The sequence below is a fragment of the Paroedura picta genome, chromosome 7 (assembly GCF_049243985.1).
Source record: "Paroedura picta isolate Pp20150507F chromosome 7, Ppicta_v3.0, whole genome shotgun sequence".
Lineage (NCBI taxonomy): Eukaryota > Metazoa > Chordata > Lepidosauria > Squamata > Gekkonidae > Paroedura > Paroedura picta.
This window is the reverse complement of record NC_135375.1, coordinates 5,535,881-5,560,835: the sequence shown is the minus strand read 5'-3', so window position 1 is coordinate 5,560,835 and position 24,955 is coordinate 5,535,881. Positions and strand designations below refer to the sequence as shown.

At 53.4% G+C, this 24,955-nt stretch overlaps 1 protein-coding gene across 3 annotated transcripts in view; it reads left to right on the top strand.

Moving 5' to 3' along the window:
- Window positions 1-24,955, top strand: part of NPR2 (natriuretic peptide receptor 2) — a 35,408-nt gene that overhangs the window by 2,827 nt on the left and 7,626 nt on the right. For all 3 annotated transcript variants that reach the window (XM_077346664.1, XM_077346663.1, XM_077346662.1), the window contains exons 2-8: window positions 14,316-14,518; window positions 19,415-19,528; window positions 21,815-21,950; window positions 22,162-22,256; window positions 23,134-23,263; window positions 23,741-23,825; window positions 24,827-24,947. In XM_077346664.1, coding sequence (XP_077202779.1) covers window positions 14,316-14,518; window positions 19,415-19,528; window positions 21,815-21,950; window positions 22,162-22,256; window positions 23,134-23,263; window positions 23,741-23,825; window positions 24,827-24,947 — 884 coding nt within the window. The remainder of the gene's footprint in view (window positions 1-14,315; window positions 14,519-19,414; window positions 19,529-21,814; window positions 21,951-22,161; window positions 22,257-23,133; window positions 23,264-23,740; window positions 23,826-24,826; window positions 24,948-24,955) is intronic.

The following is a 24,955-nucleotide window of genomic DNA, read 5'->3' as shown; positions in this document are numbered from 1 at the left end:
AGGCTACACAACATCCAAACCACACAATCAATAGATAAGACCATAGATAAGGTCGTTCCCAGCGCCAGGGAAGCGTCCCTAGCCTTAACCAGGGCCAGGGACCTTTCGGTCCTGGCCCTGACCTGGTGGAACGAACTCCTGGGTGAGCTGCAGGCCCTGTGGGATCTTCCGGCGTTCCACAGGGCCTGTAAAACGGAGCTCTTCCGCCATGTCCATGGTTGAGGCTGGGGTCAGCAAAGTACATCTACGGCCCACCCACCCCGCTTTTGAAACATCGTTGGACCTCCTTCTCCACCCCCTTTAGTAATTGGGCATAGGAAGGGGATTTTCTTTTTCCGCCATGTTGTGATGGATTTTAAGTCTTTTAATGGAGTTTTAATGGGGTTTTGTGACCCGCCACAAGCCGCTTAGGGAGTGGCAGGAAATAAATTGAATAAATAAATAAATAATATACCTCCAGCCCACCACCAGACCTGCTCCCTCGGGAGGTGGTGGGTTCTCCTGCTCTGGAAGTTTTTAAGCAGAGGCTGGAGAGCCATCTGACAGGGAGGCTGATGCTGTGAAGTGGGTGAGCAGAAGGGATCGTGTCTGAGTTTGGCTCCTACGGCCCTTTCTTGCATGTCCAGGGAAATGCCAATCGCCACTTTGGGGTCAGAAGGTGAATTTCCTCCAGGCCAAACTGGACAGGGATTCAGGGAGCATCATCTGGACATGGAATTGGGGTCACCGTGGTGGGCAGGTAGTTGTGAATTTCTGCATTCTGCAGGGGGTTGGACTAGATGACACTGGAGGTCCCTTGATTCTGTGGTACCAAGTACCTGTCAGGGGTGGGAAGATTTCATAGAGTAGTTCAGCAATGGGATGGGCTGTGTCAGGAGGTGGTGAGCTCCCCCTCACTGGCGGTCTTCAAGCAGGGGCTGGACAGATCCTTCTCCTGGATGCTTGAGGCTGATCCTGCCCTGAGCAGGGGGTGAGACTAGATGGCCTGCAAGAAACTTGAAAAGGAGAATGTATATTATCTAAAAGCAAAGCAATGTATCCTATCAAAATATGACTATTCAGATAGGCCAGAGGCAAAACTGAATGAGGCATACAAGGCTATCAGCAGAGAACTGGCTGGATCATACCAGTGATCACGCCAGTGACCTGGTGGAATGAGCTCCCGGGTGAACTGCGGGCCCTGCGGAATTTGTCAGCTTTCCGCAGGGCCTGTAAAACTGAGCTCTTCCACCAGGTCTATGGTTGAGGCTGGGGTCAGCGAATCAGGGACATCGCTCCCCCCAGGAGTCATAGAATCACAGAATCATAGAGTTGGAAGGGGCCACACAGGCCATCTAGTCCAACCCCCTGCTCAACGTAGGATCAGCCCAAAGCATCCTAAAGCATCCTAAAGAGTTGGAGTGTACGCTACTCCCCCATCCTTTCCTCTTCACCTCTTTGATAATTGGGGGAGGGATGGGATTTTTAGCCATCATGTTAGTAGTTTGATGTATTAATGGGAATTTTAATGGGGTTAGTTGTTGTGACCCCCCTCGAGCCTGTCGGGAGAGGTGGGAAATAAATATAATAAATATAATAAATATAATATAATAAATATAATAAATATAATAAATATAATAAATATAATAAATATAATAATAATAATAATAATAATAATAATAATAATAATAATAATAATAATAATAATAATAATAATAATAAAGGCTCTTCTGGTTCAGCATCCTGTCTCCCACAGCGGCCAGCCAGCTGCTCTGGAGGGCACAACGTTCAGGATCCCGATGCCTCCTGGCCTTCGGATCCAGAGGTTTATTCCCCATGGCTAGTGGTCCTTGAGGGGCCTCTCCCCCACCAGTCTCTAGAATCTCCTTTGGAAGCCTTCTGCACTAGTTTGCCATCTGACCATAGATGAGTGTCCCGTATGTTCCTTACTTCTGGGCTGCAATGCTCACGGCCTCTGCCTCATGAGGGGTGCCCTGGTAGGGCTTTGTGCCCATGCACAGCTCGGTGGGCTGGACGGTTCCTGGTGGCCTCTCTGGTGGTCCGCCATTTTGTCTCTGTCCGGGGGGGGGGGAGTTACTGGTCCCATTGCTTGAGCAGCGAGTGGGGAAGCCAACTTCTTTGTGTAGCAGAAGGGACTGGGGGACTCATGACTGGGGGAGAATGTCAGAGTTTTTTCTTGAAATAATGGAAGACATCCTTTTATAGGGCTTGTGCCTTAGGAAATTACATTTATTCATTTATTTCACTTCTACCACCCCTTTGAGGTACGGTGTGGATGGCATTGCCCTCACCTCCCTCCCTGTGAGTGACCAGCCCAAGGCCACCCTGTGAGCTTCCGTAACAGAGCAGGGATTCAAACCTGGGGCTCCATCTGCTAGGCTGACCCTTGAACCACCACACGGCACTGGCACTTGTGCGTTAAGGTCAGATTTGATTTTAAGCAGGCTGCCTTAAAAAGGGACATTTGAAACTCTGAGGGAAATGTGATTTAAATTAAAGTAGCTAGATGCCTCAAGTAGCCTTGTGATGAGTAGCCACAATCCAGGCCTGTGCCCAGCGGAGCTCTGGCACACAAAGGCGTCTATCCTGGAAGACCTCATGGGTCCTTAAGGGTCATTTTCTTCCTGCTGGCTAACAGGGCCGCCTACCGAGGCCGTCTGCACTAAGAATGTTGCTCTGTCTACCTTGCTCTATAAATTGGGTCTCTCTCGTGGGGGTGGGATTCGGATCTGCTGCTGCTGCTGCTAGAGGGGGCCTGGTGAGCTGCTGGCCTGCTGTGTGATTTCTTAGTGGCAGCAGAGAGACCGCCAACTCTGGCGTGGCCTCTGTCATGCCAGTTGGAGGTGCGTGGGCGGGGAAGGGAGCAGTCCTGCTCTGCCCTGACTGTACCGTTTCCAGAGCCCCTTCAGAGAGCCAGCCTTCTCCTCGGAGCCTCTTCTCCCTCCCCCTAGGACAGGAGTCAGGAGAGGCCTTCCCTGTGGGGTGCCGCAGTTGCAGAGCGCCCTGAGAAGGGGCACTCGTGGCCCCGTTGCGAGCAGGAGAGATGCAGTGGCTTCGGAGGGGGCGGGGGATCTTCCTGTGCCATGTCCAGTTCCTCTCTGGTTAGGCCTGCTTATATCTATTGGGGGCTGGGAAGGAGGGCCAGAAGGGCCTGGTGACCCAAACAGCTGCTGTGGATAAACATGGCCTTTCCCTTGGGCAGCAGAAAGTGCTGGCGGGCTCAGCCCCCACCCCCACATTCTTCTCTGGAGCTTTTAGGAAAGGGGGGGGAAGGACCCCTCCCCCACTCTTCCTGTGCACAGGATATCTGATCTTCCCGCACCAGCCTTTGACAACCAGAGATTCTGCCACAGCTGTTGCAGTTGGAAAGGCCCAGGCAGCATGCAAGCCAGGAATGGCTCATGCGCATGCCTGACTCCAGCCCTAGACTGTCTCTCGAGGCATCCTCTGACCCCCAGCAGTTGCTCTCTAGGGAGGGGAGAATCTTTCCCATCACCTACAAGCTGGACCTCCGGACGGGTGGGTGCTGCCAGGGACTGAACCCATATGCGAAGCAGACAAGCTGCCACACTGACTCTGCCTCCTGCTGAACCTCTTGTGGGTGGCACAGTCCCCTCCCCCAGCAGAGGCCTTGGGCATCACCTGCCACCTCAGCCTTCCCTGTACTCCAAATCTGTCCTGAGCACAGGGGCTGTGAAGTGTCATTGTACTCAGCCGGACCTTTCTTGGATCATAAAACCATAGAGTAGGAAGGGGCCATCCAGTCCCACCCCCTGCTCAGTACAGAATCAGCCTCAAGCATCCAGGAGAAGGATCTGTCCAGCTGCTGGTTGAAGACTGCCAGTGAGGGGGAGCTCCCCACCTCCTCAGGCAGCCCATTCCACTGCTGAACTAGACTCACAGAATCCTAGAGTGGGAAGGGGCCATGCAGGCCATCTAGTCCCACCCCCTGCTCAGTGCAGGATCAGCCTCAGGCATCCAGGAGAAGGATCTGTCCAGCCACTGCTTGAAGACAGCCAGTGAGGGGAGCTCCCCACCTCCTTAGGCAGCCCCTTCCACTGCTGAACTAGACTCCTAGAATCCTAGAGTGGGAAGGGGCCATGCAGGCCATCTAGTCCCACCCCCTGCTCAGTGCAGGATCAGCCTCAGGCATCCAGGAGAAGGATCTGTCCAGCTGCTGGTTGAAGACCGCCAGTGAGGGGGAGCTCCCCACCTCCTTAGGCAGCCCATTCCACTGCTGAACTAGACTCACAGAATCCTAGAGTGGGAAGGGGCCATGGAGGCCATCTAGTCCCACCCCCTGCTCAGTGCAGGATCAACCTCAAGCATCCAGGAGAAGGATCTGTCCAGCTGCTGGTTGAAGACCGCCAGTGAGGGGGAGCTCCCCACCTCCTTAGGCAGCCCATTCCACTGCTGAACTAGACTCACAGAATCCTAGAGTGGGAAGGGGCCATGCAGGCCATCTAGTCCCACCCCCTGCTCAGTGCAGGATCAGCCTCAGGCATCCAGGAGAAGGATCTGTCCAGCCACTGCTTGAAGACAGCCAGTGAGGGGAGCTCCCCACCTCCTTAGGCAGCCCATCCCACTGACTCCTAGAATCCTAGAGTGGGAAGGGGCCACAAAGGCCATCTAGTGCAGGGGTAGTCAACCTGTGGTCCTCCAGATGTTCATGAACTACAATTCCCATGAACCCCTACCAGCAACTGGCAGGGGTTCATTGGAATTGTAGTCCATGAACATCTGGAGGACCACAGGTTGACTACCCCTGATCTAATCCCACCCCCTGCTCAGTGCAGGATCAGCCTCAAGCATCCAGGAGAAGGATCTATCCAGCTGCTGCTCGAAGATCACCAGGGAGGGGAGCTCCCCGCCTCCTCAGGCAGCCCCTTCCACAGCTGAACTAGACTCCTAGAATCCTAGAGTGGGAAGGGGCCATGCAGGCCATCTACTCCCACCCCCTGCTCAGTGCAGGATCAGCCTCACGCATCCAGGAGAAGGATCTGTCCAGCCGCTGCTTGAAGATGGCCAGGGAGGGGGAGCTCCCCGCCTCAGGCAGCCCATTCCCCTGCTGAACTGGACTCCTAGAATCCTAGAGGGAGAAGGGGCCATGCAGGCCATCTAGTCCCACCCCCTGCTCAGTGCAAGATCAGCCTCCAGCATCCAGGAGAAGGATCTGTCCAGCCGCTGCTTGAAGACGGCCAGGGAGGGGGAGCTCCCCGCCTCAGGCAGCCCATTCCCCTGCTGAACTAGACTCCTAGAATCCTAGAGGGGGAAGGGGCTGGTGCTTGAAGATGACTGCAGGAAGTAGGCGGGATCTTGCCATCTTAGCTTTGTGGGAAACTGCTGTTTTTGATTGGGGGTTTTATGGGGACTTTTATTCTTTTTAACTCACCTTGGGTCTGAGGAGGAAGGTGGGATATAAATTTTAAAATAAATAAGACTGCCAGTGAGGGGCTCTACCTCCTTAGGCAGCCCATTCCACTGCTGAACACCTTGAACTGTAAATTGTTTTTTTCCTGGTACCTAGCCTGTATTTTTCTACACGTAGTTTAAACCCATGACAGCAGGTACTATCTCTTGCTGCCCACAGGAACCTTTCCCTGTCCTCCTCTGACAACCTTTCAGTTGCTTAAAAGACAGCATTCCTGTCCCCTCTCCCTCTCCTCCAGGCCAAGCATTCCCAAGTCCCCCAGCCTTTCCTCAAGGGGCTTGGTCCCCAGGAGGCCCCAGTTCCCCCTCCTCACTCTTCTCCACCCCCTCTCCATTTTGTCCATGTCCTTTTTGAATTGAGGCCTCCAGAACTGCTCTTGGGACTCCAGGTGGGGTCAGACCAATGTGGTACACCACCTAGGGCCCAAGGCATCTTGTCATCATCATAAGAACATAAGAGCCCTGGCTGGGTCAGACTAGTGCGGGTCCATCCAGTCCAGCCTCCTATCTCACACCGCGGTCAACTAGGCCCATCAACAGAGGCCTTCCCCTGATGCTGCTTCCTGGCCCTGGGTTCAGAGGTTTCATGCCTCTGAAGATGGAGCTTCCTCACAGCCACCATGGCTAGTAGTCATTGAGAATCTTCTCCTCCATGAATCTATCTCATCCCTCTTTCAAGCTGCTTCTGCATGTGGCCATCACTCCACTCTCTGGCAGCAAATTCCACATTTTAATCACCCTTTGTAATGTGGCATTTCCTTTTTTCAGTCCTGAACCTGCTGTCCATCAGTTACACGGGATGCCCTTGAGTCCTACTTCTTGGGAGTGGGAGAAAAATTCCTTCCCAGGCATCATTTGATAAACCTCTAAGCTCCCTCCTCCCTTTGCTGGTTATCTCTTTTCTCTACAGAGAAGTCCCAGCCTCTTCAGCCATCATTTATGAGAAAGGGGCTTCAACCTCCTGATCCCCCTTCTCCACAGAAGCAAAAGATCCACTAATTTTCTCTTGTCATCGCCTCCCCTTAGCAGGATCAAAGTGCCTGCTTTCTCTCTGCTGCCTGGCAGAAGGCCATGCTCCATGGTTTCAGGCCCTGTTTTTCCGTGGGTATCTTCTGCATGCAACAGAAGCCCCCTGCCCCTGCGCCAGGGTCCCCTCTCAGCACACTAGGAGCAGCAGGGGACTGCTTGGCGAGGGCTGCCGGCCAGCACCAGGGATCCATGTCCTGCCCTCCCCTCCACTCAACTACTTAAGCCCACGGAAGAAAAATGCACAACTGTTTGCCATTTTTTCCTGTGATTGGGGCATTCGGTGTGGTGGTGCTGGTCAATCTAGAAAACCGTAGGGCTTTGAAGCCTGGCTGCTCCACTGCCGACCAACAAGCTGCCCCCAGCAGGCCACTGCCTGTCATTCTGAGGCTGGCCGGTGGAACTCCAGGAAAACACAGATTTTGTGGAGAGAAATCTGGGCAGCGTTAATGTCTGGCAAGTGTACGGAGAGACAGACACGCGCCGTGACCTGGGAATGCCTTCTGTGTGTGGCTTGGTGGTTGTGTGTGTCTGGGCTGCTTTTTCAGCCTCTGAGCCTTTCTTTAGTGACGCGAATGAAGCCAGAGAGAGAGAGAGAGAGTTCTTTGCAGTTTCCTCCTTGAGCTTTGCTTTGTGCTGAGGGCCACATAAGGCACCCCCATATTCTGAGCAAAATTCATTATTCCACATTTCAGATCTTGGCATTTTACTAATTGGATGTTCTGCCAGCTTTCAGATGTTGCACCAAAAATCACAACTGAATTCTTTAAATGATCCAATTTACACATTCCAGTTTCCCTGTTGAAGGGAGTGACAAGCAAGCTTGAAATGAAGGGCTCCCCGTTAGGTGCTTTCTGTATCCCTGTCTTGTCTCTGTGCACCTCCTAGCAGAGCATCAGTGTTTGTGTGTGTGTGTGTGTGTGTGGCTGCTAAGAGCACCTTTTAGCTGGCCCCGAGAGACTGGCCTGGGAGGAGGCTGACGATCCCTCTGTGGACACAGGACACAGGCGTTCATCTGTTCATCTTAAAATATTCATATGCCTCTTTTCCCCAAGCAGTTCAGGACCCAAGATGGGCAGCAGCAGTATACAGGCAATCAGATGTTAAAAATTAACACTAAAACAACCAATATATCCAGAGCAGGCGTGTCACACCCGTTCTGCAGTCCCTCCATTCGTTGCTGCATTCAGTTCAAGCTTCTAGAGCTCAGCCCAGGGCCCTCCGTGGCCTCAATCTGTGGCCTCGATCCCTGCTACCTGCAGCACTGCCCTTCTGGGCGAAGCCTCCAAGACCAGGGGCAGGAGCAGGCACAAGAGCTGCCCCAATTACAAGCGTTTCGGTCATTCTTTGGGGCATGAAGTGCTCCGGAGGACATTTTAGCAAGGGCCTTGAACTGCTGTGTCGTGGTACAGCCCAGGCAGAAGAGGCCTGGGCTCTGATGCAATGTTTGTTCAGTGTGTCACCTTGTTTTTACTGCACAGACTCGAATATTTACTTCAAAGGTGTAAAAGTTGTCTTCTTCTCACCAGTTTTTATCAGAGCATATCCAAAACAGGGGTCCACCTTTTGTGTATGCCTTGTTGGCCCCTAACTCAGGCGTCCTGCCTTTCTACTGGATGGTCACCTCTGTGCATATTTAGTTGGGCATTCTTTCCACTTTCAGATGCTTTTCTCAACCAGGCCCAAATGCATTTTGTCTATTGAAATTTCCATAGCTGTTTAAATTGTTGCCCCTTTCAGGGCTATTCTGTTTTGTGCTTTCTGGCCACTCTGTCTGGCAGGCGAGCCTAGCTCTGATTCTGGTGGGCAGAAATGCCCCCGCCGACACTGTCCTCTGGCCCTGTCAGCCCCTCGGGCAGTTCCCCTCTCCTGTCCAGCAGCCCTCCTCTTCTTCCAGGAGCAGCCTCTTGACCCCCCCCCCTCCACCCAGAGGAGAGGTTTTACTGTCAGCGAATGGGGAGGGGCTGTGCTGGGTCTCTGGCAGGGCATCTGCTTGGCATGCGGCAGTTCTGGGAGGGCCCCCCTCCCCGTTCAGAGGACTGGCAAGAGGTGATGGGGAAGCCTTGCTCTGCCAGAGACCCTGCAGGCGACTGCCTGGCAGGCCGGGCCGCTTGAATGGGCTCAGAGTCCTGTTGGGCTGACAAACAAACAAACAAGCTGCTTCAGGGGTGCAGTTCTTGTGGTGGGTCAGGGATTGTTTTTAAACCCCGTACTATCTTGGAGTGCCTAACTTCTCCAGGTCTGCTAAAATTTCACAGAAAGCTCAAGGATTATGTCAACTGCTATTTGAAAGTCCAGGTTTTATTTTATTCATTTAAATGATGATTTATATCCTGCTTTTCTGGCCTTTTGAGAACCATTAAGGTGGCCAACAAAACATTCATGAAAAAATTAATTATAACATCATCAAAATAAACCCCTAATCATATCTAAGGAAAAAAACTTTTGAAAGAGCTTAAAAGCAGACCTAATATACCCACAAAACATTTAGAGAGCATTAAAAAGCCATACATACATTGGTTAGGACAGAGGGATGGGTGAGGGTTGCCGGATAAAACAAAGACATCTGTGCCCAGGGTTGGAAGAGGACAGCAAAAGGGAACAGGCAAATCCCCCTGGGGCGGAGAGGGAGATTCAGAGCAATTCCTCACTGGGATCCACAGCCTCCCTTTTCCTTGCTGGGCAAGAGGCAAGGCATTGCTGCGTCCTGTCCTGTTGTCCGCCCCCCCCCCCTGCTTGGACTGGACTGGACAGCCGCTCTTGTCTCACCCTAACCTCTCTGGCTCATGGGTGTATACTGCTCGGCTGCTTCACAGAGCATCTGTTGTGGGTCAGGCAGGCGCGGGTGTCTCTGCAGTGGGGCCCCCACACCTGGCTTGCTGCACATAGGAGAGAGCTGAGCACAGTGCCTGTGGCTCCTCCCAGTCCTCTACTGCACTCTGCAGTCCCAGGTTTCTTGCAGCTGGCTGCGGCCCCGGGACGCCTGTCGTGGGCGAGTCATGCCAGGGAAGGAGCCGCCCCCTCTTTCCTGTAACTGGACCTGCCTGCTGGGCCCCTCTGTTTCCAGTGATGTAGCCAGGGAGGCCAGCAGGCAGGCAGGACCCTGCACATTCTTTCAGCACAACCGCAAACCCAAACATGTTTTTGTACAGTGTCTAGCCCAGAGTTGTGAGGGTGGTGGGGCTCTCCCCGTTGCTCATGCCCAGCTCTGCATCCCACCTGGCCCCTTTCTCGGCAGCCCCCTTGCCAGAGGCCTTTGGGGAGGGGGTGGGTGATGGGGTGGGGCCACATCTCCCCACAGAGGGTTCCCACAAACCAGTCAGTCCTAGAGGAGATCAGCCCTGACTGCTCCTTAGAAGGCCAGATCCTGAAGATGAAACTCAAATACTTTGGCCACCTCATGAGAAGGAAGGACTCCCTGGAGAAGAGCCTAATGCTGGGAGCGATTGAGGGCAAGAGAAGAAGGGGACAACAGAGAATGAGGTGGCTGGATGGAGTCACTGAAGCAGTAGGTGCAAACTTAAATGGACTCCGGGGAATGGTAGAGGACAGGAAGGCCTGGAGGATCATTGTCCATGGGGTCATGATGGGTCGGACACGACTTCACCTAACAACAACAACAACAAAATCTTGTAGAATATCTAAATATTAATCATAAAAAATATCCCCCCCCCAAAAAAATTTCTTATATGCCTATTTGCTCTGTGGAGGCTCCAGCCAGTCACACCTGCTCTCCCTTCCCCCACTTTCTCTGCTTCGCGTGGGGGGGGTGTCTTTTTGGGAAGGGAGGGGGCTTTGGGAAATAGGGGCTGCCGGGCCATTATCAGCTAGGCCTGGGGGAGACCTTGTTTGCCTTGTTCCTCCACCTCTAAGTTTGGGATCCTGCCAGGAGGGCCAGAAGGACTCAGGGAGGAGCGGTCCATTGGTGGCCCTGAGTCACGGTGTCTGACCCCCGGCTGGGAGACAGCCTCATGGGAAGGCCTCTGTGTTGGTCCTCCAGGGAAACCGGTGAGGCAGGAGGTTGGACTGGGTGGACCAGCAGGGCTCTGCTGAGGTTCTTGAGATGGGCACCGGGAGTGGGCGTGGGGGTGGTGAAGCCAAATCTGTGGGAATCCCCTCTCTCTTCAGACACAATCATCTTTCCTGTGTTTTTGATACTGGAAAGATCTAGATTTATTAAGGGGAACATTCAGGTGATGAAACAATTTCTGTGTTCGCTATTCCATTTGATGCTGGTGCTCCCTTTAATCGTTCTTAAGTTTCTTTTCTTCCATCTCTACCTACCCTCTGGAGTTGCTGGGTTGTAGGGGACTAGTATGGTTAAGGGGGTGCAGGGGGATTCTTATACGATTTTTATGTATGGCTTTTACTATTATTTTACTGTTGTACTCCACTATGTTAATAAATATAATAAATAAAATAAATAAAAGTCATATTTTTCTGGTTATTTGAAAATTTCCCTTCTACACATACTCAAGACAGCAAATAGAAATGTATTTTATTGTATTTTTAACTTTTGTTGGAAGGTGCCGCGAGCTGGCAGGCCCAGAAGTGGCAGCCCAGAAATAGAATTATAAATAAATAAATATAAATAAGACAGTGAGCAAATAAATCATAGAATCATAGAGTTGGAAGGGGCCATACAGGGCATCTAGTCTAACCCCCTGCTCAACGCAGGATCATCCCTAAGCATCCTAAAGCATCCAAGAAAAATGTCTATCCAATCTCTGCTTGAAGACTGCCAGTGAGGGGGAGCTCATCACCTCTGAACTACTCTGACTGTGAATTTTTTTTCCTGATATCTAGCTTATATCGTTGTACTTGTAGTTTAAACCCATTGCTGCGTGTCCTTTCCTCTGCAGCCAATGGGAACAGCATCTTGCCCTCCTCCAAATGACAACCTTTCAAATACTTAAAGAGGGCTATCTTGTCCCCTCTCAACCTCCTTTTCTCTAGGCTGAACATTCCCAAGTCCCTCAACCTATCTTCATAGGGCTTGGTCCCTTGGCCCCAGATCATCCTCGTCGCTCTCCTCTTTACCCTTTCAATTTTATCTACGTCCTTCTTGAAGTGAGGTCACTTGGAGGAGGGCAGGATGCTATTTCTGTTGGCTGCAGAGGAGAGGACACGCAGTAATGGGTTTAAACTACAAGTATAATGATATAGGCTAGATATCAGGAAAAAAATTTCATAGTCAGAGTAGTTCGGCAGTGGAATAGGCTGCCTAAGGAGGTGGTGAACTCCCCCTCACTGGCAGTCTTCAAGCAAAGGTTGGATACACACTTTTCTTGTTGCTTTAGGATGCTTTGGGCTGATCCTGCGTTGAGCAGGGGGTTGGACTAGATGGCCTGTATGGCCCCTTCCATCTCTATGATTCTATGATTCAAACAGTGTGGTGGTTGGTGTCTGCTACCAACCGCCTGACCAATGAGAAGATGCGGATGCTGCACTTTGTGAGCAGCTTGAGAAAATATCCAAGCAGCAGGACCCTGTCATCATGGGTGACTTCAATTTCCCAGATGTGTGCTGGGAAACAAACTCTGCGAAGCGTCCTCAGTCATGCAACTTTCTGACCTGCCTGGCTGACAATTTTATTTATCAAATGGTAGATGAACCCACAAGAGGTTCAGCCATACTGGACTTAATACTCACCAACAGGCAAGAGTTGGTGGATGAGGTGAAGGAGGTGGGGACCCTAGGGGGAAGTGACCATGTCCTCATAGAATTCCTTTTGAGATGGGGAGCCAAGGAAGCTTGTAGCCAGACGTGGATGTTGGATTTTCGTAGGGCAAACTTTAATAAACTCAGAGACATGATGAGTGTCATACCATGGACGAGAATGCTGGAAGGGAAGGGAGCATGTGAAGGGTGGGCGCTACTCAAACAAGAGCTATTGCATGCTCAATCAATGACTATCCCAGAAAGACAAAAACACTGCAGGAGCTCTAAGCAGCCTATTTGGATGAACAGAGAACTTCAAGAGGAACTAAGAAAGAAAAGGGAAATATTCAGGAAATGGAGGGAAGGACAGAGCTCTAAAGAAGAGTACCTACAGGTTACTAGGCACTGTAGATCAATCATCAGAAAGGCCAAAGCTGAGAGTGAGCTAAGATTGGCCAGGGAAGCCCACTGTAACAAGAAAAGATTTTTCAGTTATGTGAGGAGCAAATGTAAAGTAAAGGAGGCAATAGGCCCACTGTTGGGTGCAGATGGACAAACTCTAATGGAAGATGCAGAGAAAGCAGAAAGGCTTAGCGCCTATTTTACATCTGTTTTTTCCCACAGGTCAAAGGGTTTAGGCACATCTAGAGATGGCAGTAGCCAAAGGATAGTGTCTGGGTGGCAGGTTGACATGGATAGAGAGGTTGTTGAGAGGCATTTAGCTGCACTGGATGAATTCAAATCCCCTGGGCCAGATGAAATGCACCCGAGAGTACTCAAAGAACTTTCCGGAGAACTTGCAGAACCCTTGTCCATCATCTTCGGGACCTCTTTAAGGACTGGAGTTGTCCCGGAGGACTGGAAGAGAGCAAATGTTATCCTGATCTTCAAAAAAGGGAGGAAGGATGACCCGGGAAACTAGACTACAGAGTCTGACCTCTGTTGTGGGGAAGATAATGGAGCAGATATTAAAGGGAGCGATCTGCAAACATCTGGAGGACAATTTGGTGATCCAAGGAAGTCAGCATGGATTTGTCTCCAACAGGTCCTGTCAAACCAACCTGGTTTCCTTTTTTGACCAAGTAACAGGTTTGCTGGATCGGGGAAATTCGGTTGATGTCATTTACTTGGATTTTAGTAAAGCTTTTGATAAGGTTCCCCATGATGTTCTGATGGATAAATTGAAGGACTGCAATCTGGATTTTCAGATCATTAGGTAGATAGGAAATTGGTAAGAGAACCGCACTCAAAGAGTTGTTGTCAATGGTGCTTCATCAGACTGGAGGGAGGTGAGTAGTGGGATACCTTAAGGGCAAACCCTCTTTGTCTGTACTGAACATATACAAGGTGTAAATCATGGGATAGGGAAAATAACAAGATCCTGGGTACGGATGACCCTATGAATGAATGACCTCAAAACATCATCTTGCTGACTACTCTGCTGAAGTTTGGCAACCTGAGATGCAAGAGCAAGGAGGAACAAAAGTCAGAGTCGTGTGGGTTGGAAGGGGATACGTGGCCATAATGATATTACATAAAATACCCTGTTGTGTTATCATCATAATAAGCTACAAATACATTCAAGTAGGCAGCAATAATTAGAGCAGGAAAGAAAGCGACTCTGCTGGTTACCTTCTTCTTGGCTGCAGAGGGTGTCCACTGTGGGAACAGGCAACCCACACTTATATCTTACGTGGTTCCTTACAGTTGCAATTCCGCACCGGTAACTTTATCACTGTGTAATAATCTATTCTGGTTTTAATCTGGTTGTGTCATTAAGAAGAGCACCGTTTGCATTTGTCCTCTGCTCTTCCCCTGTAGCTAAGTTGGGTGGCGAATTTCCTCCAGGCCGGACTTGCCAGGGACTCTGTTTTTTGGGTGTTGGGGGCATCTTCTGGGCTTGGACTTGGGGTAACTGTGGGTGGGAAGGTAGTTGTGAGTTGCCTGCCACTCCATGATTCTGTGATTCTAAATTGGGCAAGGAAACAGCTGATGAGAAGACAGTGGCGCTGGATATCTGTTCTTATCATTCCAAGTGGCCTCGTTATCCTGAGCCATTTATTCCTGACACAGCCATAATTTTGCCTTCTATCCCTGTTGGGCCTTGCCTTTGCCTCGTCTTGTTTCTGAGGTCCTTTTTCTTCCTCTTAGCTTTTCTTGGGTCTGACCCTCCTGTGGCTTATGTGGTTTCTCCTCAGTCATCTACATCTGTGGACCGCTGGAGATGCTGCACCAGATCATGCGACTGGCCCAGTATGAGGGCATGACCAATGGTGACTATGTCTTCTTCTATGTGGACGTTTTTGGGGAAAGCCTGCGTGCTGAGGGGCTTCGTGAGGCAGCCAAGCCATGGCAGAACAAGGAGAGCTCAGAACCAAGCACCCTCAAAGACGCCTTCCAGGTAAGAGCCTGAGACACCAGAATCATCATAATCATCATCATCTCATCATAGAATCATAAAGTGGGAAAGGGCCATACAGTTCAATGTAGGATCAGCCTCAAGCATCCAGGATAAGTCTCTGTCCAGCCGCTGATTGAAGACCCCCAGTGAGGGGGAGCTCCCAATCCCCTTAAGCAGCCCCTTCCACTGCTGAACTAGAATCAAAGAGTGGGAAGGGGCCATGGAGACCATCTAGTCCCATCCCCTGCTCAATGTAGGGTCAGCCTCAAGCATCCAGGAGAAGGATCAGCCAGTGCTCAAAAACCACCAGTGAGGGGGAGCTCCTCAATTCCTCAGGCAGCCCCTTCCACTGCTGAAGTAGGCTCATAGAATCCTAGAGTGGGAAGGGGCCATGCAGGCCATCTAGTCCCACCCCCTGCTCAGGGCAGGATCAGCCTCAAGCATCCAGGAGAAGGATCTGTCCAGCCGCTGATTGAAGACCCCCAGTGAGGGGGAGCCCCCCACCCCCTTAGGCAGCCCATTCAATTGCTGGACTATTCTCACTATGGAATTTACCCCCCCCCCTTGGCCTGATATCTGACTGGTACCATTCTCCATGTGGGTCCTGTGGGTCCTCTCCTCTGCTGCCAACAGGAATCACTAAGTGATCTCTCAAATACCTAAAGATAGCCATCTTGTCCCCTCTCAGCCTCCTCTTCTCCAGGCTGAACATTCCCAGGTCCCTCAGCCTTTCCTCACAGGTCTTGGTCCCCAGGGCCCTGATCATCCTCATGGCTCTCCTCTCCCCCTCTCCATTTTGTCCATGTCCGTTTTGAAGAGAGGCCTCCAGAACTGCACCCAGGACTCCCGGTGGGGTCTGACTCATGGGGTATACAGTGGGACTATGTTGGGATGGGATGGGATGGGATGCCTCTGTTGATACAGCCCAAGACTGCCTTTGCCTTCTTTCCCGCCACATCCCACTGTCTGCTCATCTTTAGCTTCCAGTCCACAAGCACCCCAAGACCTCGTTCCCACCCACGGATCCCCAGAAGTGCCTCTCCCATCCAGTCTGCTGCCTCTCATTTTTGTGCCTAGAGGGAGGGGAGGAAGCTGACAGAAGATGTCACCTGCCCTGGGCATGTCACGGTGTATATTTGGGGGTGTGGTGGGATTCTCCGAAGTGTTGGGCCACAGCTCAGCCCCAGAAGATGTGCAGTGTTCACATGATCAGCAGTGACTCCAAGCAAGTGTAGGGAGCCTTTCCCTGGGGGCTGAGGAAGCCTCTCTGGGCCCCGTGCCTCTGCCCCATATGGAGCAGGACGGAGTCAGCAGTGCTGGGGAGTGTGGCTTCCAGACCATGGCAGGGTGGGATCTGCTTCCAGAGGGGACCTTGAGGAAGGCCATCCTCCTTCCAACTGGAAAAGGGAGGTTTCTGTCCTTTGATTGGATGTATGGATCCAATTCTGTGACTTCGATCTCCTTGGCCCAAGAGGAAGCAGGAGCAGAAGTTACTTGGACCTGCCCTTGGAGCAGGGGAGAGCAGCTGTCTGCAGTTCTGCCAGAGTCGTGCTGGAGTAGACCCATGGCCTGCCCAAACCACTTCAGGCCTGTCCTCGCAGAGCTCTTTCAGAGCCGTCTGAACTGCTCCTCCCTCTTGCCAAGGGATGGCCGGCTTCTGCGCTGTCAAACACAACTCCTGGCTTGGAGCTCAGGCTCCCTTGTGTGAGGCGCTGCTTGCACCCTGAGGGGCGCGGAGGAGGGCACAGGCTGGGAGGGGGGGGGGGCGGTCCATTGCAGGGGACAAAGTATCTGGTGCATCAGGAAACATCTGGCAGAAGTTGATTTGGAGAAGGGGCTGAGCAGAAGGGAGGATATTGTGGTGCGCTAACCAAACAGTCTGGACAGTGGGAGGGGGAGAAGGGGCAGCAGGATCAGGCAGCCCAGGTGGCACAAGCCCCTGAAGTCGAGGGACTGCACCAGGAAGGGGGGGGGGAGGATGTTAACAGAGCCAAAGCTCCTGATCCTTCTTGGTACTGGGCATCCTCAGAGTCCTCCTGAGTCAACCAAGAGCAGAAAGCTGGCAGGCCTTGCCTGAGAGAAACAGGGGGGGGGGCAAAGCAGGACTTCTCCCAACTTTTCATCACCCCTCAAGAGTAGGAGCAGGAGAAAATACAGGTCAGCCAAGATGATTCAGGGCTTGGAGCCTCTGCCCCAGGAAGAAAGTTTGTCCGAGCCCTTGGAAGGTGCAGATAGCGGGGGCTGTTAGCGGGGGCTGTTTGATAGCCATGGTCAGAAGGCATTCTGGGGTAGCCGACATTCCCTGGATGCATGTGCTTAAAAGTCTAAGGAAACCTTTTATGCACTCTCCTTGTTCTCTTCCCAGACAGAATAGTCTTCCAGTCTCCCTGCCTTGGTATTCACATATGTTTATATGTGATAGTTTGACGAGTACCCTGACAGGAAGGCTTCTGAGGACAAAGTGCATTTGGAGCTCTTTTGATGTGATTCAAGCTTGTCAGCCCAGAGGGAGTGAACTGTTGGTTCTGTCTTATGGCTTCAAGGCTCTGGACCTAGAGAGAGCGAACAGCATCATGTTTATATAGATCAGGACATTTTAGTCCAAATACATTCTGCTTCAAGGACAGAATGTGCCTCTTTTAGTGCACTTTGGAAGAAGTCTAGATATTTGGTTTAATCCATTTCATATCATTGTGTCTCTCCCAGGCTTCAGGCTGGGGATTTTCCCCTTCTGTTCTGGTCGGCAGAAGGGAGCCTCCATGTTCAGAGGCAGCAGACCTGTGCAGCCAGGTGCTTGGAGGCCGTTGGGCCTTGTCTGTCCCAGGCATAGAAATAAGGTTCAGGTGTCCAATCAAATACGACAATCTCACTTCAACACAGTGTATAATAGGTTCATAATAAATTGAGAAATCATAATCAAAGCCAAAGTAAATAACAGATTCCCAGTTTATGAAGTTCTATACATTGTTAGAGTTTCGTGTGGCACAGAGTGTTAAGGCAGCAGACATGCAGTCTGAAGCTCTGCCCATGAGGCTGGGAGTTCAATCCCAGCAGCTGGCTCAAGGTTGACTCAGTCTTCCATCCTTCCAAGGTTGGTAAATGAATACCCAGCTTGCTGGGGGGTAAACAGTAATGACTGGGGAAGGCACTGGCAAACCACCCCGTATTGAGTCTGCCATGAAAACGCTAGAGGGCGTCACATAGAATCATAGAATCATAGTTGGAAGGGGCCATACAGGCCATCTAGTCCAACCCCCTGCTCAACACAGGATCAGCCCAAAGCATCCTAAAGCATCCAAGAAAAGTGTGTATCCAACCTTTGCTTGAAGACTGCCAGTGAGGAGGAGCTCACCACCTCCTTAGGCAGCCTATTCCACTGCTGAACTACTCTGACTGTGAAATTTTTTTTCCTGATATCTAGCCTATATAGGGATACCTTTACCAGTTTGGTGTAGTGGTTAGGAGTGCGGACTTCTAATCTGGCATGCCAGGTTCGATTCTGCGCTCCCCCACATGCAACCAGCTGGGTGACCTTGGGCTCACCATGGCACTGATAAAACTGTTCTGACCAGGCAGTGATATCAGGGCTCAGCCTTACCCACCTCACAGGGTGTCTGTTGTGGGGAGAGGAATGGGAAGGCAACTGTGAGCTGCTTTGAGCCTCCTTCGGGTAGGGAAAAGTGGCATATAAGAACCAACTCTTCTTCTTCAGGAATCTCAGGGTTCTCTCAGCGTCACCCACCTCACAGGTTGTCTGTTGTGTGGAGATGAATGGGAAGGCGACTGTAAGCCGTTTTGAGCCTCCTTTGGGTAGGGAAAAGCGGCATATAAGAACCAACCCTCCTCCTCCTCCTCCTCCTCCTCCTCCTCCTTCTTCTTCTTCGAATCATAGAATCATAGAATTGGAAGGGGCCATACAGGCCACCTAGTCCAACCCCCTGCTCAACGCAGGATCAGCCCTAAGCATCCTAAAGCATCCAAGAAAAGTGTGTATCCAACCTTTGCTTGAAGACTTCCAGTGAAGAGGCGCTCACCACCTCCTTAGGCAGCCTATTCCACTGCTGAACTACTCTGACTGTGAAAATTGTTTTCCTGATATCTAGCCTATATTGTTGTACTTGAAGTTTAAACCCATTACTGCGTGTCCTCTCCTCTGCAGCCAATGGGAACAGCATCCTGCCCTCCTCCAAGTGACAACCTTTCAAATCCTTAAAGGGGGCTATCATGTCCCCTCTCAACCTCCTTTTCTCCAGGCTGAACATTCCCAAGTCCCTCTACCTATCTTCATAGGGCTTGGTCCCTTGGCCCCAGATCATCTTCGTCGCTCTCCTCTGTACCCTTTCAATTTTATCTACGTCCTTCTTCTACCTATACATTAAGTTAAGGTTATGTTCATATTCTTCAACAATAATCCCTAGCATTTTCTGGAGGGGAAATCCTCAATATTTACAGCATTAAATATGAATCTTTCAGTACCTTCATGATCTATGATGAATCACCAAAATATTACCTTATAATATCCATTGACATGATGGATTGTGGCCTCAAAGACTAACTATGGCATCCTTGAGGTTGCGTTCGAGCCTCCCTTTAAAACAAGAACACCTTGTCAATGGATATTAAATTTCCAAAATAATGTTTTGGCTTGTTCAGATAATTTGATGCAATGTTTCAACCTTATTTATGCTGCTGAAACAAACAGGATCCTGTTTGTTTGTCCTTTGTGAGTTCTTGAGCTGGTTTGCCTTCGGATTTGGGGCCCTGTTTGTCAGCAGTGAAAGGGCCTTTGGTGGGCCCCTGGTGGGCTCCAAATGGACATTCCCCGGCTGGCCGCAAAGACGCCCTTCTGATCTTTTCATCCCCAGGATGATCCCCACCTGTTTCCTCTCCTTTCAGACGGTGCTGGTGATCACGTACCATGAGCCACAAACGCCTGAGTACCAGCATTTCCAGAACCAGCTTATCCTGCGGGCCCGAGCAGAGTTTGGTGTGGAGCTCAACGCCTCCCTGGTAAAAGCCTGCCCTGCCCTGCTGTGCCCTGCCCACCTTGTTCCCCACCTTCCTGCTGCCATGGGGAGAAGGGTCAGGAGGGGGGGAGGCCTGGCTGCGTCTTGGCAAAATCCTTTCCCACCCCTGCCCACATCCCTCCAGGCCTGACTGGGTGGGAGGCTGCCCTGGCCTTGCTGCTCCTCGGCTGGCTTTCCCTGGTGCTTCCCCAAATGCCCTCTTGCCTGCCCTTCCTGCTCCAGGCCCTATATGGTCTGATGGTGTGGTCTGAGCACTTCCTCTCCAGGCCCCATGGGAGGAGATGAAGGGAGCAGGCCCTCCTCCCTGCCCTGCCCTGCCCTGCCCTGCCCTGTCCTTCCCTGCCCCACCCGGCATGCGTGTGCACACAGCCCCGTTTCACTGCTGGGTAGGTGGTGGCTGGAGGTGGAAATGCCCTCTTCTCTCCCAAAGCTTCTGCTCCTGGGGGGTGCAAGGCTTGCTCAGCCTGGGCTGCTGCAGCGCCTGCTGCACAGGGCGCCTCTGTTGAGGGTCTGGCACAACCAGGTTCCACATTGGGGCAGCTGGACTGCAGAGTGATGCAAACCACAGGGAGCAATGCGGCCATGGTCTCCAGCCATGTCCTCTCTGCGCCTGGCTGAGCCCTGGAGACCCCTTCCCATTCCCTGTCCGACAGCCCATTTCCAGGCGGCTGACCAAGCATGGCTGTCCAAGACACGGCATCCTCCAAAGGCAGATGGCTGGTCCTGAGGGTGGCAGGGGCAAAGCGGCTAGTCCCTGTCCTGTTGAGAGACGTGGCTTGACCCACCCGTGAGCATGGCTGTGGCATGGCTGCTCCAGGTCCCTCTGCAAAAAGGAGCTCTTGGGATGGCCAGAATCTCTCCCTGCTGAGCCATGCCCAGCAGCTGTGCCAGGCCCCTTCTTCTCCATGGGGCTCTTCCCCTCCCCTGGCCCGGGGCCCCTGGCTCATTGCAGAGGCCCAGGCCATCTCCTGCTGGTATGGACAGCCCCTCTGGGCCCACCAGATGGACTTTGGGAGGGAGGAAGCCCCCTCAGCCAGACAGATGCCTGCTGTGGCTTTGGAATGCTCCCCGGGGGGGGGGGTGGCACTCAAGCTGTTGCTGTCCCTGGTTGCCTGAGAGGCGGGGTGGACTGGAATGCTTGCAGCCATGACTGAGGCCGGGTCTGTGCTGTTGGGGGGAAAGGTCATCCCCTGCCCTGCATGCCTCAGGCTCCTCTTAGAGGGGCCCAGGGAGACCCACGGGACGTGCTCTCTGCCCTTGGCATATGGGCGCTCTCTGCCACCCACCAGCCATGATGTGGAGGTACAGTGAGTGGGTAGACAGTCACCCTGGTTGATTTGGGGGGGGCGTTTCTTTGCAGCAGGAGGGGGCTGAAGCCGGCTAGCTCAGTTCCACCAGGAGCAGAGTGCCATTCGCAGGGGTAGAACCAGCCTGTCTGGCCTCCTCTGGGAAGATAGAATTTAGGCTACCATCCCCTTCTCCCCCCCCCCCCCCCCAGGGCTCTGCTTCTGGCATGGGGAAAAGCCAAAGGCCCTGCTTCAGGGTGCCGCATTGCTCCCACCCCCCACCCCCTTTGCAGCATGGCCTCCCTTCTCCTGCTCCCAGCTGGGCCTGGGGGAAGCTCTGCTCCTTTATGGGGCGGGGCGGGGGAGTGTGGGGGCAGAGGGTGAGCACAGGGGTGGGGGAGGCTTCTGATGTGGGAAAGGAAGCTGGGCCTGCGATATGGATCAGCTCCCTGCCCAGGGGAGGTGGGTGGGAGAGAGGAGCGATGGCCTCTCCTTCCACAAGGGGGGATTGGAGTTATCAGTGCTGCCCCTGCCCAACATGTGGGAGGAGGGCTGGGTGAGTGGTACACAGGGGACTGCCGGGCAGGGTTGGCACTGGTGGGCATCTGGGTGGGAGGCGGGACCCCCCAGGGCAGGCCCGGAGCCTTGGGTGGGGCCCGAAAGAGCAGTCTTTTCCAAGGCACATAGAGAATTAGGCGGGGGGGGGGGGCTGTAAGGGTTCGCCCCAGGCGGCCAGAGCAGGGAATGGGGCTTCTTCTGAGAAAGAGCCACCACGTGGCCCCTTCCATGGCCAAAGGGAGTTCAGAGGGTCACCTGCGACCTGTCAGGTGCTGCGGGAGGGGTCTTTGTGAGGCTCCACAGGACCCCGTGCAGCGCTCCCTCAGCCCTCCTCAGCCTCCACTCTCCCTGGGGCAAGGCAGAGCCGGACCTGGAGTGCAGCTGGAGAGGGCCTTGACCTCTCTCTCCCTGTCCTACCAATGCAGAAGAACTTGGTGGCCGGCTGCTTCCACGACGGGCTCATCCTCTACGCCACTGTGCTAAATGAAACGCTGCAGGAAGGTGGGACCAAGCGGGATTCCAGCCGCATCCTCCAAAAAATGAAGGGCCGGAAATTCCAGGGTACTGGATGCTGGAGGGAAGGGGTGGGACGGCTGGCGGGGGGGGGGGGGGCAGCAGAGGTTTGCCAAGCCTGGAAGGGATGGGAGGGGGAGGGGTGGGCCTGATGGGGGGCAGCTCCGTCCCCAGAGCCTGGCTTGGAGGGAACTGAGGCCAGATGCCGCCAAGGCAAGGGCCTCCCAGGAATGCTGCGCTTCTCCTCCTCCCTGGCCAGGGGTCACCGGCACCGTGAGCATGGATCACAACAATGACCGAGAAACTGATTTTGACGTGTGGGCCATGGCGGACGTGGAGACCGGCGAATACCAGGTAGGGAGGAAGGGCGAGGGGCTGGCCCTGGTGGGAAGGAGGGAGGGGCTCTCTCAATGGCCCAGCAGAGAATACAGGGCGGAATTCAGAGGCTCCAGGGAGATCAGGAGGGTGTGGTCTGGACCCCCCTCCCGGCATCCTTGCTCTTTGTCAGGTCAGGAACATTCTGGTTCTGAGGCCTCTGGAAACCAGTCTGTCAAGGGCGGGGTGGGCAGCGCTGCCCGTCCGCACAGATGGCTCCGAAGGGAGGAGAGGTTTATCAGTGGCTACTAGCCACAGCAGCTCAAGGGAATTGCTGCCGTCAGAGGCCATCAGCCTTGGCATCCCAGAGTCCGGAGGCCATATTGAATCACAGAATCCTAGAGTTGGAAGGGGCCATGCAGGCCATCTAGTCCAGCCCCCTGCTCAATGCAGGATCAGCCTCAGGCATCCAGGAGAAGGATCTGTCCAGCCGCTGCTTGAAGACCACCAGTGAGGGGGAGCTCCCCACCTCCTTAGGCAGCCCCTTCCCCAGCTGAACTACTCCTAGAATCCTAGAGTGGGAAGGGGCCATGCAGGCCATCTAGTCCCACCCCCTGCTCAGTGCAGGATCAGCCCAAAGCATCCTAAAGCATCCAAGAAAAGTGTGTATCCAACCTTTGCTTGAAGACTGCCAGTGAGGGAGCTGCCCCCATTCCCTGCTGGAACTGGCTGGCCATTGTGTGAGACGGGATAATGCACTGGATGGACCCCCATTTGTCTGACCCAGCAGGGCTCTTCTGAGGTTCTTTGACCTCTCTGTCCTGTTGCTGGCCCTCCAGAGGAGCTAGTTGGCCTCTGTGTGAGCCAGAACATGGGATGAGGTGGGGCACTGGTCAGATGTCCTTTCTCCCCACAGGTGGTGGGTCATTACGTGGGATCAGAGAAGCAGATGAACTGGCTGGGGCCCATCCACTGGAAGAAGGGGGGGCCTCCTCTCGACAACCCACCCTGTGTCTTTGATGTGGATGACCCCACCTGTGATAAAAGTGGGTGTGCCCAGAGGCCTTCCCCCTCCCCACCATCTCCGGGCTTCCCAGCTCTCTCTTCTAGCCCCAGCCTGGCTACAGGACGTGGGGAGGCAGCCCCAGCCTCATCCAGCTGTCCCAGCAGGGCTTCTGCGGTGAGCCTGGATCTCCTGGCCAGGCTGGCCTTACTGCCAGCCCCAGTTTCCCTCCCGCATAAGCCCTGCTGCTTTGGGGCTGGACTCTCACTGGAGCCTGTCCGTGGGCAAATCTGGGCTACATGTGAAATGTGCCTCGGAAGAGGCATTCTGTGCAGAGCTGCCCTGGGGCTCGTGGGTGGGAGGTGGGGCAGCCCACAGGGTGAGGTGGGGGTGCATTCCACAGAGGCCATTGGCAGTTCTCCAGAGATCTGCACCTTCCCCCCCCCCCATGCACACGGACATTTTGGGATCTCCAGGCTGGCCACATTGCTCCACCCAGCACCGTTCCAACCTCTTGCAGCTCCACTCTCCACCTTGGCCATCGTGGCGCTGGGAGCCGGCCTCACCTTCATCATGTTTGGGGTCTCCAGCTTCCTGGTCTTCAGGTGAGTGCCTGGTGACCCTTGGGAGGGGGGGGTGCATACGATACAAAACCAAAAAGAGAAACCAAAAACTAATCTAACCAGAAAAGTTAAAAACCCAAAGGTTGAGCTGCAAATATTTATATATATTTTTAATTGCAAGTATTCGTTACATAAAGTGTATAAGTTCCCCCGGGGGGGGGGGGATCATGTGGCGGGGCAGTGGTCCGGCCCCAGGCTTTGCCTGGCTCAGCTGTGGGGCCCTTCTTTGGCTCAGGGATCCAGGCTTCCCTGCCCCCGCCCACCTGCCTGCCTGCCTCCTTGGAGCAGTGCTGGGTGCTCCTGGGAACCCCCCTTCCCTATGGCCTGCCTGGAGGTTGCCTCCCAGGGCCCCCAGCCACGGCTCCCCTTGCAGGGTCAGGAGGCAGCCCTGGAAACAGGGAGTGGCGGGGGGCACCCTGGTGTTCCCCCCCCCTCTGAGGGCCGGGCACAGCTGAGCGAAGCACTTGGGGTCTTGAGGGGCAAGTCAACTCAGCCCTGGGAGGAGGGTGAGGCACCTGGCCCTGCTGCGGTTGCTCCCCCCCACTTCCTGGCGTTTGGGATTTTATTTGCACATGTGACCCGGCCTTTGGGCATGCTCACAAAGGGCCGGGCAGTCAGTGCTGAGGAGCACAGCTAGCAGAATGAAACCTCCATGTTCCAAGGCAGTATAACTGCAAACCATGGGTTGGGGGGGGGCTTCAGAGAAAGCCTGTGCGCTGAAGAGCAAAGCGTGTCAGGCAGGGACCCGGAGACACCTGTTCAAATTCCTTCTTGGCATTAAGCAGTCTAGGAGGTGACCTCGGATCAGCCAGCCTACCCCACCCCACAAGATTGTTGTGAACATAAAGTGGAAGAGGGCCAGTGAGTACCTTGGAGGAAAGGTGGAATCAAAATGTGCCTGTCAGAGCTTAGGGCCTCTGGGAGAAGCAGGATCCTGGGCTCAGCGAGATCCTGTGCTGACGGTCGGGCCGCTCTTTCTGCAGGAAACTGATGCTGGAGAAGGAGCTGGCGAGCATGCTGTGGCGCATCCGCTGGGACGAGCTGCAGTTCGGGAGTTCTGAGCGGTACCACAAGGGGGCAGGCAGCCGTCTCACCCTCTCTCTGGTGAGCCC